This window comes from Botryllus schlosseri, chromosome 4, assembly GCF_051294905.1.
Source record: "Botryllus schlosseri isolate E-star chromosome 4, Bs_hap1, whole genome shotgun sequence".
Taxonomy (NCBI): Eukaryota; Metazoa; Chordata; class Ascidiacea; order Stolidobranchia; family Styelidae; genus Botryllus; species Botryllus schlosseri.
Window position 1 is genome coordinate 3,111,007 of NC_137239.1, and position 18,043 is coordinate 3,129,049.

General features: G+C 38.6%; 1 protein-coding gene across 2 annotated transcripts in view; it reads left to right on the forward strand.

The window, feature by feature from the left end:
* LOC145437888 (uncharacterized) overlaps positions 1-18,043 on the forward strand; it is a 69,035-nt gene that overhangs the window by 37,136 nt on the left and 13,856 nt on the right. For both annotated transcript variants that reach the window (XM_080315271.1, XM_080315272.1), the window contains 3 exons: positions 592-668; positions 736-866; positions 2,278-2,313. In XM_080315271.1, the coding sequence (XP_080171397.1) occupies positions 592-668; positions 736-866; positions 2,278-2,313 (244 nt within the window). The remainder of the gene's footprint in view (positions 1-591; positions 669-735; positions 867-2,277; positions 2,314-18,043) is intronic.

An 18,043-nucleotide genomic window follows, 5' to 3' on the forward strand; every position in this document is an offset into this window, starting at 1 on the left:
GCGTATTACTGCTAAACTACGTACCTGTTATATACGGTATCCGCAGAAATAGAGAATGGCATACGAAACCTCAGATAGGGGAAACGAATTGACACGATACATAACCCAACTAAATGTCCCCGTGATACAATTTAAGCCTGCACTAATGCTTGACCAGTAATGTAAAGCTGTAAACTATATTCGAATGTGATATAGATCATGCCAGCGATCGATCACCTAGCACCAATTACCGAAATTATCAGTCTATAAAACAGAGATAGATACCTTGTTATATTACTTACTTACTTACTATTACAAGAATGTACCTACGCTGTAAGCTGTCAATGTATTTGTGATAGAACAATGGAGGTTCGGTAAAACGAAAAATCATTGAATGAATGAGCTTAGTCGCTCTCACAAATCACACCAGCATATCGAGAACAACCCAAACATTTGTAAAGTATACAGCGATTTTTATCGACACCGATTACTTGATGACTTGAAATTGACTCGAAGATTTTGCTCCGAATCACGAATCAACCCGCGTTTCTGAAACGCAAGACATCCAATTTCCTGACCTTATGCCATAGCGTTTACTCATATTTTCTCCAGGATTGGCTTGCCATCCTATGGTATTCACCTGGCGCTGGATTTGAAGAGCTGCGGAGCAATTCAAGAGTGACGACGAGGTATGATTCCAAATTACTCTTATTCACGAAAATGACTTGCAGAATTCATCGTAATGTTCAAATATAGCTCAGGACTTATCGATCATAGTCTGATTATCTCATCGGTCGGCGAAAGTGACGACGGGGCCAAAATCACCGTGGTTAGCGGTGGTTGCTCTTCCAATGCTGTATCACCAACTATCACACTTCGAATAGCATGTGAGTCATTTCATTATTTTAGAAAGTGTCATCATTCTAATTCGTGATATCATGTGTGCAATATGCCGATTCTGTTTATACGCTTCACTCAATACTACTGAATAACAGAGCATGGAGAATTGACTTTTTACCGCATCAGACGTCTATGCGAATCGATATTGCCGACCAATATCAACACCGCTTGATATTGTTCGTTTCATCCGTTAAATTAAGACTGGGCAAATCACTAATGCATTCAGTAGTCGGATATGTCTAGCGCAGGGGTCACCAACACGCGGCCCGCGGGCCCCATGCGGCCCACGAGGTCATATTTTGCGGCCCGCTACTTGATTTGAGATTTGGGAAGAAATCTAAGAAAACATTTTGAAATGCTGAAATTGACGTGCAATGGTCGAAACACTGCCGAGACCGAGACGCTTAGAAAAGGCTTAGGGCAGTAGTTCTGAAACCGGGAACGTGAAAGTATCTGAAGGGTCGTGAAGCTGCGGTTAATTGAAAAAATTTTCGCGCTTTGCGCGATTTACCTGGAGTTAATAGGTATAGTTATTGCGCTGTGTATAATCCGGAATGAATATTATAGAATTCTGTCATCAACCTTCGTAACCTTCCATGCCATCAAACTATCCGTTGGATATGCTAGCATTATGGATGCATTTTGTGATATGACGACAAGGGCGCGGGATTTTTCAGTATCATAAAGGGGGCATGTCTAAAAAGGATTGAGAACCACCGGCTTAGGGCTTCCCCGCGATCAAGGTTTACGTGGATATGGTCTTTCATTTAGTATCGTATCTCGCTTTCCAGGTATCGTGCAAAGCTCAGAGTTCAAAATAAAATGAAATTGATTACAGTGATCCTTTGTTGTAATTTCATTCCTTAGAATATCACTTCTTTTGTGGTCACTAAACCCATCGCCTATATGTTAGGTAGCACAGCGAGTTTTGAAACGTGGTTGCCTACTTAAAGTCGAAATTGTATTCATGCGGCCCGCGGCCGCGACAAAATTAGAAAAGTGGCCCGCGACCCGTTTTGAGTTGGCGGCCCCTGGTCTAGCGCATGACTTCTACGTATCTCAGGGGTGTGGTTCTGCGACCAAAAGTGGTTTGCGGGTAGCTCTGCAATAACAATGGGTTCACGACGTTTTTGGGTAAGACCCAAATCTGCCCCGTACTCACTTCCGCTTTTGTCTGACGGTAGAGATAGTCTCGATATCGCCCTCCGATAGGCGTAAGATGTGTCTTACAAAATTCGTGAATGCGAGCAGACCGTGCTATAGGTCGACAGTTCAGAATTCATACGACAGGAAATGTCTTGAGATCGTGAATATCAAAGCTGTCGATCTATGTTATCATCCCATTTCATAGCTTCTTAGTTTTCAATTTTTTAAATGCATTCTACATCTACTTTGCAGCTGATGACACAACCAGTATCGTACCGACGACAGCTGGTAAGTAAGTTAAACATCCATATGACTTGAATAGATTCAAAATGTTGCTTGTAATGATTCGTGGAGAGCTTTAAATGCAAAGACTTAACAAACGAATTTTAATTAATGCCTGTTACTGTTGATGTGGTAATGTATCATTACTATTTGGCGTCAAAATTCCTAACAACTTTTCAGTTTACATTTGACATCTAGTAGTGATCTTTACACTCTTGCATATGATGCATTATATATCATCAAGTAAAATAATAAAGGTGATGTTGTCTCATGCCCCGCGTATCTCCAAACGATTGTTTGAGGTCATTTTGCCTTAGCTCTTGGTTAAGTCAGGATTTTCTACGGCGTTACTTCATGAATATATGATTTAAACCACCGGATCGTTGCCTCGACTATCGAGCCTGCCCTTCAAATATATTTCAATATTATTTCCCATCGCAAAATGTAACAGGTGAAAGCCCTGTCTATTAATTGGAAAAATAAAACGTTTTCTGACGTGCTGCAGGGTGTATGCCAGTGTTGGAACCATGTCACTACCTCCGAGTCACAGGTAATCACGAGTCAAGTTAAGTCAAATCACGAGTCAAGTCACAATTCAAGTAATGTTGAATTTTCGGTCAAGTCATTTCATTTTGTTAGGTGTTTGAAATTAATATTAAGTTGTCATTCACATCTAATCGATCGACGAATATAGACCAAAATATACACGCGAAGGGGCTTTGTAGCGCACACGCATACATTTACAACTGTTAGATAATGTTACGTCACCTCCTCGGTCTATTCGATTGGGAAACTTTATAACGTATCTTCCTGAAGCCTGTAATCTATATTTTGAGAATGCGAATGGCAGGTCACGTATGCTTACGAAACACAAGTATTAGGCTCATATGGCAGTAGCGAAATAATCGTTATCAACGGTGGTTCATTCATCGCGTCGAGTTGCTCTGTCGCGAAAGTTTGTTATCATCTATCGAATCGATATCATTATCATTCAGCATGTCTGGTAATTTCAGAATTTACTGATCCAGCGATTGGAGATGAAATCAGCTTATTAAAGTATTATTATTACCAGAATTATCGACGTCTATTGTAAGCTAAGTAGACTGATTAATGAGGTATTGCGGGTTTCTAATAATTTTTTAGCATTAATACGGGTTACCATATTTTGAGATCCGGAGAAGACACTTTTCACAGGCTACAAAAGTTACTACAGCGGACGAGTATATAGACGATTTTTTAATTTATAGAGCTAATTTTGTTGTGTTGACTAAAAAAACTCATCCTACCCGCTTTCACGTTATATTATCAGTCTACTATTTCGTATCTGTACTTTAATTAGGGATGGTGTGAACCTTTAAAAAAAGTTCTGTGTGAACGCGAACGTGAACCTTATGACCTCACGTGACGCTATATTTGTACTAACCCTACATTTTAGTGAAATGATAGCGTACATTCATGTACCGTACATGATATCTAGCGATGAAGTCGGGCAACACAATGCTGAAGTACATATTGACGTTGTAAACGTCGCCAAATGTATCAACGGGGACATTCAAATGATATACTATTTTCATGAAATCAATATCTTCCGGCGCTTTGCTAACAATTTCGACGAGGACTTACAACGTAATATAAGCTGACGCCTCAACTGTCTAGGCCTGACCAGAAAATGTATTTGGCTTCTGAGTATTGAGCAGAGTGTAAAACGGTTTTCTATACCTGCTACCTATATTACGCCATTGACAAGTTATATAGCAGTAACCAACACCCTAATCGCACAGATTTGGTTTTTATGATACAATAAACATATGAAATCAAGATTGACGCCGTACGCCTGCTACATTTTTTACATCAGACAACGATATCAATTTCATCGAATAATTGAATAAGCATCATTCGCTGACTTCATGTAGTTCATGTAGTGTATTTCGCTTTTGATTTTGTGTGATTACGGGTCCCTCGCAGCAGAGAGTGACTAAATATTCACAAACGGACAGCTGGGTATTTAGAGCAAACTTTTGTTACAAAGCAAGTAAAACTATTTGAGATTGTCAAGGTGCACGTCCGTCATGCATAGAGTGACCCGCAGTTGAAATGCAATAAATTTCATACACGATTTTCCGATGAAGTGAAAATTGTAATATATGAAATAGGTTCACAGTGAAGAACCTACTAAGATTCGTTTGTGAACTTGAACCTCTAGATGTTGGACATTAATGTAGGCTATCACTTCAATGAAATGTAGGTTTGGAATTAGCAATATGACGTCACGTTACGTCATGAGGTTCACGTTCGCGTTCACACAGATCCTTTCAAAAAGTTTCGCGTTCACATGAACCTGAACCCTTCCGAGGTTCACACCATCCCTAATGTCATCTTCCAGTGGCCAAAGCATATCACGTAGATTTACTCTTGAAATATGTGTACTATTGGTCGAAACTTTCCCTCTGACCAGAGACCGGAACACTCTGTTTCAATGTTAGGACAAGTATAAAATTATGGTAGCTGTTTCCAGAGGCCTTTGTCACTTTGAGCTCTATATCTATCATGCAAAGTACACGTATACCAAGGGAAGTCGTGCGTTTCGGCATCTTTACCGACCAAACCACTCAAACCTTTTTCTTTCCTATCACGGCTGGAGCCCCATCAATAGTTACAGAGGTCAGTTTTGCTATGTTGATGTTTTTAGCTGTCCTCTCCCCATGTTTGCCCTGACAGCATTCCTCTGCAAATGTGTCCACTGTGAGAGAACGTGTAACGTTCTCTGCAATTCTAACAATGCCTCGAAATATGGGTTGTTGAGCTTGACCCCCAGCTAACAACGTTTTTCCTACGATAAGGTGGTTATTCATTTTTGAACTTTGGATGGAACTGTCAGTCGTGTCATTTTAAACTTCCTCGTATCGTTACAATCCTTCTTCAAAAAATGAGACACATCGGTTTTGCAATTATCTATGTAAATGCAAATTTATCGTTCCTACGCTGAGTTTAAAACAAAGTTTTCGTCGTTCAATTTCCCGTTCCTTTTCGCGATCTGTTCAAGACAGTCATGGTATGTGTAGCGCTTTTCAAAAGTGTAACACCCACCCAGATTCTCTCAAAACAGCGGTCGTACGAATATCGATTATCAAAACAATAAAAATTTCAACTCGAGCATATCAAGAAAGCAGAACACATCGAAGAATGAGTTATCATCAATAAACAAAAGAGAGACGGTACGACGCGATGCAGCAAATCTTATCAGTAGGAATAACGTTCATAACTAAAGATGTTGCGGGGCTACAATATAAGCCTACTCGTGTTTAGAAATCATATTTGATCTGTGTCAGTGGGAGATCTTGATAGACCTTTTACCGTTCAATCACCCACAGCGTTGCAGCTACGTTTTCCGGAGTGAATGTTAGTTCCTTTATGCAAGGTGTCAGATTGACATCGTTATTTATCCGCCTTGGTACAATCCAAACCTATAGTATGGCAACTTTATGTATCTTCAGTCTTCACATCTAACAAAGGTTTCTAGGCCGTTATAATTGATGATAACACTGGTCAACACATATTTTTAGGCAGACAAAGTAAGAGGGGTTTGGGGGGTTCTGAAGGGAACTGATTCCGAATATGACCATAGTCTTTTCAAATTGGCTCTTGTTGTGGAGATAACCCATGTTGCTATTTTGACCAAAATCTCCTATTTTCGCGGTAATGACTAGATAAACAAAATCAGCACAGTCGTACTAAAAGTTCAGAAATTTAATTTATTTGTAATTTCTACACACTGAAGAATGTTTCAAATCAAAATACAGCAATAGCTTTATATTTAAGGGTAATAGATTTATCATAGTTACAGACCTCCACGGATATCATGTACATAACTAAACTCCAGCCACGTATATAAGTATTTACCCAGATACTCAAATAACGTGGCATTAATTCAATCAGTTTTACGTCAACCACCTATTATAAATTTGAAATAATCTGCTGGAATATAATATTATTGATATATTTTAAATTACAATTGTTTTTGTATGATTTTCGCCTGTAAGCTATTTCGTGCAGTTTCTCGAAATGTTCCGGCAATGGTCTGACATAATATGTTCAACTGCTCATCTCATCTGCCCAGATATCTTTCTTTTGTTGTTCTGATGTCTTGGTAGAACCCCTCCCCTTGCTAATCAACAAGATGATCAGGATATATATAAAGATGACTAAACAGGAAGTGAACTTTTATGCTCATGTTCGTGCTCAAGTTTTCGATATGCAGATACGAATTTTGGTACCAACTGGTTGTAGTTGGGTGCTTTGTCATCATCTAAAACGTTTAATTTACTACATCCTATATCCACTTTGTTGACTCAGCGGAAAATTACCCATTTACCAGTCAAAAGAAATGAGACTTATATGAGTATTGTAGTTAAGCCTTTCAAGGACAAATTTTACAGCTTTATACTCCTCTTTAATCCTGGTATAATTACCAATTGATACAGGGGAAAGTAGTATAATTAGTCGCTCGTGATTCGTAAAATACCGGAAACAAGAATGTTGTATTTCGGAAGTCAGAAACAGTGCATTTTGAGCTAGCTAGCAGTCGAAAATCGACCTACGGAGCTTCGAAAAAGCGTCATTGTGCGCTTCCCGCGATCGATTTTGAAAACAGGTGTTTTAATGCGAAGTGACCTACATATTCTGCGGAGACAAATGACTATGGTATCCTGTCCACTGAATCACTACGCGAATTGCTTCCCGTGGAACAGGTTGGTCTAGAAGCAATCCCAAATGACTCTGACATCCTGCCGAGACCAATAAATACCTGTGGTAAATGTGATACGAGGAATCAACGTTTGACAAGCTGCATGTATAGGATTAACCATGCACGCGTTAAAATGCACGGCCCTTGCGCCAAGTAGACATGATAAATCTACAATCGCTCAACACTCAACTGACTCTGTATGACAAAATTATTACGCGTGGATATACAATCACTGTGTTAATTTTCACATCCGAAATCCAGATGATCTTATCTCAACCGAATCCATGTGATATATTGCAATATATCGTGATGCTGTGTTGCAGAATCTTATGATGTGATTATCAGCTAATATTTCACAAACCTAATCGTTTACACTAATCAAGGCCATCAAACAGCAGTATCAAGAGTTGAAACCACGCCACTCGATCAGTGATCCGGTTATTTCGTGTGTCAAAATTGAGTTTCTGGATATGGTATCACCTTTGCGTCCCAACATGTCGACATGTTACAACCCAACAGATTCAATTACTGAAATATCACTTACACCGCACCTTACTCGACAAACTCAAACAGTGTATGTATATGATTAAAAAAAGGTTGCATGACCATAAATCACTGTAACCAGCAACCTAAATAAATCATGGTTATATTTATGTTCCAACGACCTGTCTTTTTTATTCAACTGTAAAAGGAGTTTATATTCTGTGGGACAAATGACTCGGGTATCCTGTCGAGTCCAATTATTTACTATGGTAGTTATATCGCAAATGTAATACGAGGATGCACCGTTTCGCAAGGCGGATGTCGGATCAATCGCTTACCGTTACCATGATAAATACAATCGCTCAACTGACTCGGTGTATGACAAGTATATAGATTCACCAATCGCTCAACACCCAACTGACTGTTTATGAAAATATTACACCACGATATACAATCACTGTGTTAATTTTCCACCCTGAAATCAAGGTGATTTTATCTCAAGCTCACCTAGACATGGTAATATGTTATATTCATTAATTTTAAGTGTTTCTCGGGTGTAGTATGTCAAAGAATTCACAAGATGATTTGAAACTCAACTCAACCAGTGATCTGTTTTACCCGTGTCAAAATTGAGTATTGGAAAATGCTATCGCCATTGCATCCGAAATATCGACATCTTACAAAACCTAACAAGGCCAATTACTGACAGATCGCCATGTGTTATATCCAGTTATACCTTCCCGTCTAACTTAACCGCTGTAAGTATGATAAAATAAAAGTTGCGCGAGCATATAGCGTGCGGCCGGTTTTGCATGTCGCGGGGCAGGATAGTGCTTGAATTCTTCCTACTATCTAACGTCCCCAATGTAAAACATTCTGGGTCTACAGATTATCACAAACACTTCCATCATCGCAAAGACGCAAAAGCGATTGATAAAATGTTTATTACATCCAACATTGTTACTTTGAGATTAACATGTTGTATATTGAGTATACGAGATGCGAATGTCTGACCAATGATAGATTGAGATATATTTTGTCGCGAGTGAATCCATAATGTAAGATATCGTAATGCGAGCAAATTCTTTACGGATTACATATTACCTGATTTATTCGCAACACGAGATTCAACTATCCGATCAGTACTAAATCAAAATGATTTAATGTGTACCACCTCTTACATTGTAGTGAAGGGTGTTATGATATGAACAAACTTTCATAAACACCATCATTAGCACCTCGATCTGAAAAAAAAATACAACTAGACTGTAGTATGTATGAAAAGTGGTGGATCGGGAATTTTTCTGTTTCTCACAATCTTACCGTTGTTTTTTACAGAATGGTATTATTTGATTATCAAATAATATTTTTCGAACTGAAGCGTTGTAATAGAGCTTAAGATAAAACAGTAATATGGTTAATGTCGAATGCACCAACTCGCACAAGTCATATTATCGGTACTTGTGACGCGAAGCTAAAGAGATACTCAAAGCGTCGGTACATCGCAATGTGCATCGGTTCGTATAATCACTATTCGAAGCGCGTGAGATATGACATATGGTGGCTTGATTAATGCTTGAGTCTATTCGCAGCACCATCCAACACGCTCAATGTAAAATATGGCGAGATACAGAGATTTCACAAAGTTTCATGATCACAAAACAAATTGGATTATGCTTAAACTAGTTGGGTAAAGTTATTGCTTTATATGTTGAATTCGGATCATCAAAGAAATCGGAATTGTACACCGTAATATGGTGAAACTGGTAATCTGGTGTTTTGTATCACTGTTCATTCGCAGTAATGGAACCAAATATTATCACAAAATCCAAATCATCGAAAGGTATTTTTCGGTTAATATGAATTTGAGTTGTGATTGAATTACTACCAATTTCACCACACATAGCCAAATTCGGCAATACACAGGAGCATCACTGAGTTTTCAACTTAGTGCGCATATCCAAAATATCGCTTACTCTAATTCATCAATCAACACCTAAAGCACCGACGAACGACCAACATCAATTACTAATCGCTGTGTTATTTTTTCAATATCAAAAATCATATAATACAATTGTTAGTTTCGATATCGCACATCATATAACACAATAGGATTTTTTTTCGATATTACACTTATAATATAATTGATGGTTTTTGTGTGACGCGAGGTTGATTTTGGTCAGATCAAATTCAAAGTCCGTTTTACTCACTCCCATAATGCAAGTGCTTATCACACACTACCATCTTCATATTAAACAGTTATATTTACAAGATACCAAAGGTACATAAAAGTTTTGGTCGAAATAAATTATTAACTTGATTTTGCATACCATTGATTGATTAATACTTAATTCCGTTTTATCCTCTCTACCCAGCGTGCTAAAGTTTTAAAAAACACTTTGATCACCACGAAAGGAAATAGAAATATGTTTGCAACGTTGAGCCTAGTCGGATAGACTTGAGTTATATGTAGAATGCCGAACATCAAATAAATCGTAATATGGACTACTCCAAAATCCGGTTAATGTGTTCTCGATCCACCGATACATACTTTTTCCATTTTATCTACGAAAATAATTAACTTCACAAAATTCGAACCATTAAAAGAACTCGATTTCGTAACACTAATTCGATTAGTTTAGCAACTTGTTGGATCCGCCCCGCGACGTGATTTTTGGCGGCCCGCGGACAGATACCTGTTTTGTTTGTTTTGGGGTATTCGTGGTGTTTGTCGACTACGATGATCATTTACACCAGGCGGATATTATTCTTATTTTCCGTAACTGCCGACTTAGAACACGGCCCACCTCTAGGCTTTTGTAAGAAACCGCTGACACGGATGTTGTGGCGAGGAGGAGCCTAGGTAAACCTCCAACACTTAGGTATCGAAATTCGGAAATCGACCTCGGTCGGACTCGAACCCGCACCCACTGGTGTTGTAGCCACTGCTTATACCACTGCGCTATCTCGCCACTGACAGACACATGACAATGTGCCCCCGCGACACGAATCTGCATGGATTTGTGTGAAAATTTTCGATCATAAACATTAACAAGACGTTCCAATCTAAGTTATGTTCACGTGCAGTCTTTACTAAGAATTTGTGTGTCTAACATGCAGCCAGAGTTCAAAGAACTTGTCGACAACTTTGATCGACCACAGATGTCTGATTTACTTGAACAGCTATTGAAGTACATTACGTTAATAATTTTAATGTATCAATTCAGGGATCCGCCCCCTGCAGTAAATCGTTTTCTCATATCCACCCCGATGACCGGATAAGTTACCCGACCCCTGTCTTACCCTATGGTTAGTTATAACAACCTGGATATGATCCGAAAATAGCACATACAATTATACCTTTAATTAGTCGAGAGGTCTAATAGTGAATTCCCAAACCGAAACCGGACTTCGACCATTTACCCATTGTTTTTACTACAGTCCTTAAAATAGGGCCGCTAGACCCAGGTAATTTTTTTTAAAGGGGGTGCCCGAGAGAAAAGGTTAAGAACCACTGATCTATACCTAGAGCACAGCCAAACGAATGACTTAAATTATAGCTTGTTGGGTTTATAGTTTCGTGATGTCGTCAGTAATTAATACAATTCATGTTTTTGTATGACATGGAATTCATTCGGATCGAGGTAAGCGCGTTGGAAATGACCTTCATACAAAACATGCTCAATGGCTAACGCTCTCCTCTGTATTCGAATGTGGTCAATGCATACTTCATGTATTCGGATTCATTTCGAAAAGGTTAAACATTCAGCTGCGACAGATACGAATTGTCATACTCAACTGATTTTTATACCAAGTAGTTATTTAGGTCACAACAACGAAGGTACAGAATAATGTATGTATCTCTAAATAATCTAAATATTACAATATTGCAAAACCGTTGCTTGGTTGGTTATAAAGCTACTCTGCATACCTTTCTCCATTCGCGTTTGACAGCTACTTTGTTCCCATATGAATAATATGTTCACTCTCCTGTTAAATAAAATCAACACTCTGCGTAAGACACACAAATCCTGCCACTCACAATAATAGTTCATACTAACGACAACTAATACGCGACTCGGTGAGTTGAAAAACACTGTAGCCTATACCAGAACCTGTGATCCTACAAAATTTAGTTATCGTAATATTAAATTTCCATGGGAGTATTTTGAAGCATGATTTTTGTGTGGATAAACGGAATACCGACAACCATGATATACACCTACACGAAAAATGTGGTGTTTCAGGTTTAGCGCGACGGATAACATTCATGTACATAATCCTAAAAATTATCATTTTACACTCACGTCGGTATTTTGTGAAACAAAAGCCATAGCCACTGGTTGACAGATCTGTCAATGTAACCGAAGTAATCTCTGCAAAAGAGTATAGGTATGTGTTCGACTCATAACTTACAAACCTAACACACAAAACAAGTTACTTTACTAAAGGAAGGTAGAGAGTTATCGGATGATTGTCCTCGCATCAAAGCAACCAGATGACAGTTTCGTTTGAATAAAAAATGTTGAGTATCATTTACACACTCGCGATAAATCGTACAAATGTAGTACAGTATTATGTTGTTTTAATCGAACTGGTGAACAACGTGAAAGTGTTTCTTGAGCGTCAAGTCCCTATGTGGATAAAAGCATACATCAAAGCGTCACAGTCACAACCTAATTTAAACCACGAATGTATTACCTTTATTTTATCACAAGCTTTCACGATGTTGAATATTTAATTTTCTTCACCAACCTTGAAGCATATATGCAATCCCTCATTTTCATCGAACGCATAACTCAATAAGAGTAATTACTTGTTGAAACCAATATTATGATTATGTTGAACAGCGACGGTTAATAATTATTTTTATTGGTATCATTATGACATCAATATCATCGAGACCTGTTTATGATTTTAGTGTGTATGGCATACCCAGGAACCCGTATTAAAATTGTGTCGATTTGACCGAATGCATAAAGAGTTGAGATATTTCGATTCTATTTACATGTGGTATTCTATGGAGTTTCGTAGAACGAGGTATACAACACGATTTCCTAAAAGGTCCATCTCTTTTGCGTTGCTTTAGACCGAACGCGTAATATACACATTTGCATTTGGATAATGATCTTGTTTCATCACATGAACAATATGTTCAGTGTTCACCCACGCGATAAAACAAATCACTACTCTGCATAAGACGTGCAAATCTGTCTCACACTTATAATAGTATACTAACGACAACTGTAGTCGGCGATATATTGCAGATTTCGATGTGATCAGCAGACCAATAAAAATCGCGCATAGCACTCACAATCTGCACAATAATTGGCTTCAGGTGTTTATAGGTATTTCATTACGATGGAAGCATGTGAACCTAATTTTTAATCGTGATTGGTAGTGACCGAGCGGTAAAATATGGTTGTGTGTAATCTGTGTGTGCGTGCGTGTGCGTGTGTACAACGGTGACTCAAGACTCTACGATATCACCCCCGTGTTTCATTTGTTAGGATTAATGCTTAGCATTTTCGCTAGACAAGACGATTGATTTTGCAATCAGTGATAAACGAAAACCAAATGAATAATGTATAGCTTCAACTACACGTCGATACACCGTCAATACAAAATGTTACAATGTGTATGATTCTACAAATTCCCCCCCGTGCTCCACTGTGGTTCAGTTCACTCATACAAGTACTTGAAGAAGATGTTACGTGTGTAGTTGTGGTGTGAAAACTGTGTGTAAATAAAGTTTGATAGATGGTACCTCGTTCTGGAAATATTTTGATTCTATCATCATGTATGCTAGAAGTCACCGACATTATTAGTACGAAATACTTGAAGTTGTACAATTGTTTTACAGTTGATAGTTTACTGTCTGTCATAATTAGACGATATGGTTGCACCTGAAACGATAACCGCATTTCCACCAACAGTCTTGTTAAATGGTGATTCGATAAAATGTATACCATAGAGGCTATCGATACAGTGAACAGCACAAGAGCGATATATTCACAGTCAAATGTGGGAACCATGAACAATAATGAACCCAGATTTTCGTTGAATATTCACAACACAATAAGAAATAGGGCTTTATGTCATGGGAAGCGAGATCGAAAGGTCAGTCGTTAACGCCGCAAGAGAGCGCTGTCTTGGAATTTCACACATAAAACAACTATAAAACCTGTCATCAAAAGTTTTGGTCTAGTTCATCCAGCTACATTTCGAAACAAGTCATTACCACACATCTATCGAGTGAGTTATTTATATCAACGGGGTCATGACAATACGTTATTCCGTACACCGTTTTCTCTGGCCTCACTCGGTAGTGCTAAAACACAGGCATGATGCCTCTGTACAGATCCTGAAGTCAAGAAAGCACACCTTGGTGTTATTTGATTTGGATTTCACACCAGATGAGCCTACAATTCGAACTGTGCATTGGGATGACAATTGTTTAGTCGATGTCAGTGGTAAACAGATGTATCGATTTGTCGGTGTTGTGAATATTCAACGAAAATCTGGGTTCATTATTGTTCATGGTTCCCACATTTGACTGTGAATATATCGCTCTTGTGCTGTTCACTGTATCGATAGCCTCTATGGTATACATTTTATCGAATCACCATTTAACAAGACTGTTGGTGGAAATGCGGTTATCGTTTCAGGTGCAACCATATCGTCTAATTATGACAGACAGTAAACTATCAACTGTAAAACAATTGTACAACTTCAAGTATTTCGTACTAATAATGTCGGTGACTTCTAGCATACATGATGATAGAATCAAAATATTTCCAGAACGAGGTACCATCTATCAAACTTTATTTACACACAGTTTTCACACCACAACTACACACGTAACATCTTCTTCAAGTACTTGTATGAGTGAACTGAACCACAGTGGAGCACGGGGGGGAATTTGTAGAATCATACACATTGTAACATTTTGTATTGACGGTGTATCGACGTGTAGTTGAAGTTATACATTATTCATTTGGTTTTCGTTTATCACTGATTGCAAAATCAATCGTCTTGTCTAGCGAAAATGCTAAGCATTAATCCTAAAGCGTAGGCCACACGTACAATATTCACTAGCGACATCACTCGCGATAATCTCACTTTTTCACTAAGGCGAGTGTTACGTCATCATGGGGTGGGGAAAGGTTAACCGAGTACAGTACGTCTTTCTCGGAGCGAGAAACTGTCCCGGTACGGTACTTATTACAAAGCTTCAACATTGGGCATCATTCGAAAAGGTATTCCGCCGTACAACCAAGATATGTTAGCCGACCGGGTGATATGGTAGAAGTTGAAAACAACAAAAAAATGCTATATGCACATTGCACGCACAGTCCAAGGCATTACTGACAGCTATTTGCAGAGGCAATACTTTCATTGGTAGTGGCATTCAATAAATGAACACATATTTCAGCAGTGAAATGCGGTATCATAGTGATTTATTCAACTGCGATTGCATGGCTTGGTGTTGGTCAGTTGTGGAGAGCTTTGTAGGGCACTACGGCTGCTTGATGAACGAAGTGACCACGATGATCAAATCAGAAATCGGCGCAATAAAATATCCAGTAGAAGCCCTGATCCCTTCATATCAAGCATGAGTTGGGTCAGATTTTGTAATCTCCTCGTCCATCATTGCATGGCCCTTGCCGTTATCGATTTACATACCTTGTGTTCTAATTTAAACATTTGAATTCTTGTTGTTGCAAGAGCCAACATTTTCACCTATTTGAATGTCATAAGATTTGTTTTTGTTATTACAAATGCCACACAGGTCGGTATGCTACAATGTATCACCTACTAGGCTAGGTCCGTACACGGCGGAGGTTTCCGAACAACTGATCCCTATTTCACAGTAACTTTTTCTCCGCTGTGACGTAATACTGTCACAACAAGATTCACTAGCGAGCTCGCGAGTGAAACGCATCGGTAGCGTCTTGACTAGCGACCTTGCTAGCGACCCCGTTAGCGCTCGCTAGCGAAGGAGTGGAGCAAAGAAAGAAACGAAGTCGCTAGCGAATTTCGGTACCGTGTGACCTACCCTTAACAAATGAAACACGGGGGTGATATCGTAGAGTCTTGAGTCACCGTTGTACACACGCACACGCACGCACACACAGATTACACACAACCATATTTTACCGCTCGGTCACTACCAATCACGATTAAAAATTAGGTTCACATGCTTCCATCGTAATGAAATACCTATAAACACCTGAAGCCAATTATTGTGCAGATTGTGAGTGCTATGCGCGATTTTTATTGGTCTGCTGATCACATCGAAATCTGCAATATATCGCCGACTACAGTTGTCGTTAGTATACTATTATAAGTGTGAGACAGATTTGCACGTCTTATGCAGAGTAGTGATTTGTTTTATCGCGTGGGTGAACACTGAACATATTGTTCATGTGATGAAACAAGATCATTATCCAAATGCAAATGTGTATATTACGCGTTCGGTCTAAAGCAACGCAAAAGAGATGGACCTTTTAGGAAATCGTGTTGTATACCTCGTTCTACGAAACTCCATAGAATACCACATGTAAATAGAATCGAAATATCTCAACTCTTTATGCATTCGGTCAAATCGACACAATTTTAATACGGGTTCCTGGGTATGCCATACACACTAAAATCATAAACAGGTCTCGATGATATTGATGTCATAATGATACCAATAAAAATAATTATTAACCGTCGCTGTTCAACATAATCATAATATTGGTTTCAACAAGTAATTACTCTTATTGAGTTATGCGTTCGATGAAAATGAGGGATTGCATATATGCTTCAAGGTTGGTGAAGAAAATTAAATATTCAACATCGTGAAAGCTTGTGATAAAATAAAGGTAATACATTCGTGGTTTAAATTAGGTTGTGACTGTGACGCTTTGATGTATGCTTTTATCCACATAGGGACTTGACGCTCAAGAAACACTTTCACGTTGTTCACCAGTTCGATTAAAACAACATAATACTGTACTACATTTGTACGATTTATCGCGAGTGTGTAAATGATACTCAACATTTTTTATTCAAACGAAACTGTCATCTGGTTGCTTTGATGCGAGGACAATCATCCGATAACTCTCTACCTTCCTTTAGTAAAGTAACTTGTTTTGTGTGTTAGGTTTGTAAGTTATGAGTCGAACACATACCTATACTCTTTTGCAGAGATTACTTCGGTTACATTGACAGATCTGTCAACCAGTGGCTATGGCTTTTGTTTCACAAAATACCGACGTGAGTGTAAAATGATAATTTTTAGGATTATGTACATGAATGTTATCCGTCGCGCTAAACCTGAAACACCACATTTTTCGTGTAGGTGTATATCATGGTTGTCGGTATTCCGTTTATCCACACAAAAATCATGCTTCAAAATACTCCCATGGAAATTTAATATTACGATAACTAAATTTTGTAGGATCACAGGTTCTGGTATAGGCTACAGTGTTTTTTCAACTCACCGAGTCGCGTATTAGTTGTCGTTAGTATGAACTATTATTGTGAGTGGCAGGATTTGTGTGTCTTACGCAGAGTGTTGATTTTATTTAACAGGAGAGTGAACATATTATTCATATGGGAACAAAGTAGCTGTCAAACGCGAATGGAGAAAGGTATGCAGAGTAGCTTTATAACCAACCAAGCAACGGTTTTGCAATATTGTAATATTTAGATTATTTAGAGATACATACATTATTCTGTACCTTCGTTGTTGTGACCTAAATAACTACTTGGTATAAAAATCAGTTGAGTATGACAATTCGTATCTGTCGCAGCTGAATGTTTAACCTTTTCGAAATGAATCCGAATACATGAAGTATGCATTGACCACATTCGAATACAGAGGAGAGCGTTAGCCATTGAGCATGTTTTGTATGAAGGTCATTTCCAACGCGCTTACCTCGATCCGAATGAATTCCATGTCATACAAAAACATGAATTGTATTAATTACTGACGACATCACGAAACTATAAACCCAACAAGCTATAATTTAAGTCATTCGTTTGGCTGTGCTCTAGGTATAGATCAGTGGTTCTTAACCTTTTCTCTCGGGCACCCCCTTTAAAAAAAATTACCTGGGTCTAGCGGCCCTATTTTAAGGACTGTAGTAAAAACAATGGGTAAATGGTCGAAGTCCGGTTTCGGTTTGGGAATTCACTATTAGACCTCTCGACTAATTAAAGGTATAATTGTATGTGCTATTTTCGGATCATATCCAGGTTGTTATAACTAACCATAGGGTAAGACAGGGGTCGGGTAACTTATCCGGTCATCGGGGTGGATATGAGAAAACGATTTACTGCAGGGGGCGGATCCCTGAATTGATACATTAAAATTATTAACGTAATGTACTTCAATAGCTGTTCAAGTAAATCAGACATCTGTGGTCGATCAAAGTTGTCGACAAGTTCTTTGAACTCTGGCTGCATGTTAGACACACAAATTCTTAGTAAAGACTGCACGTGAACATAACTTAGATT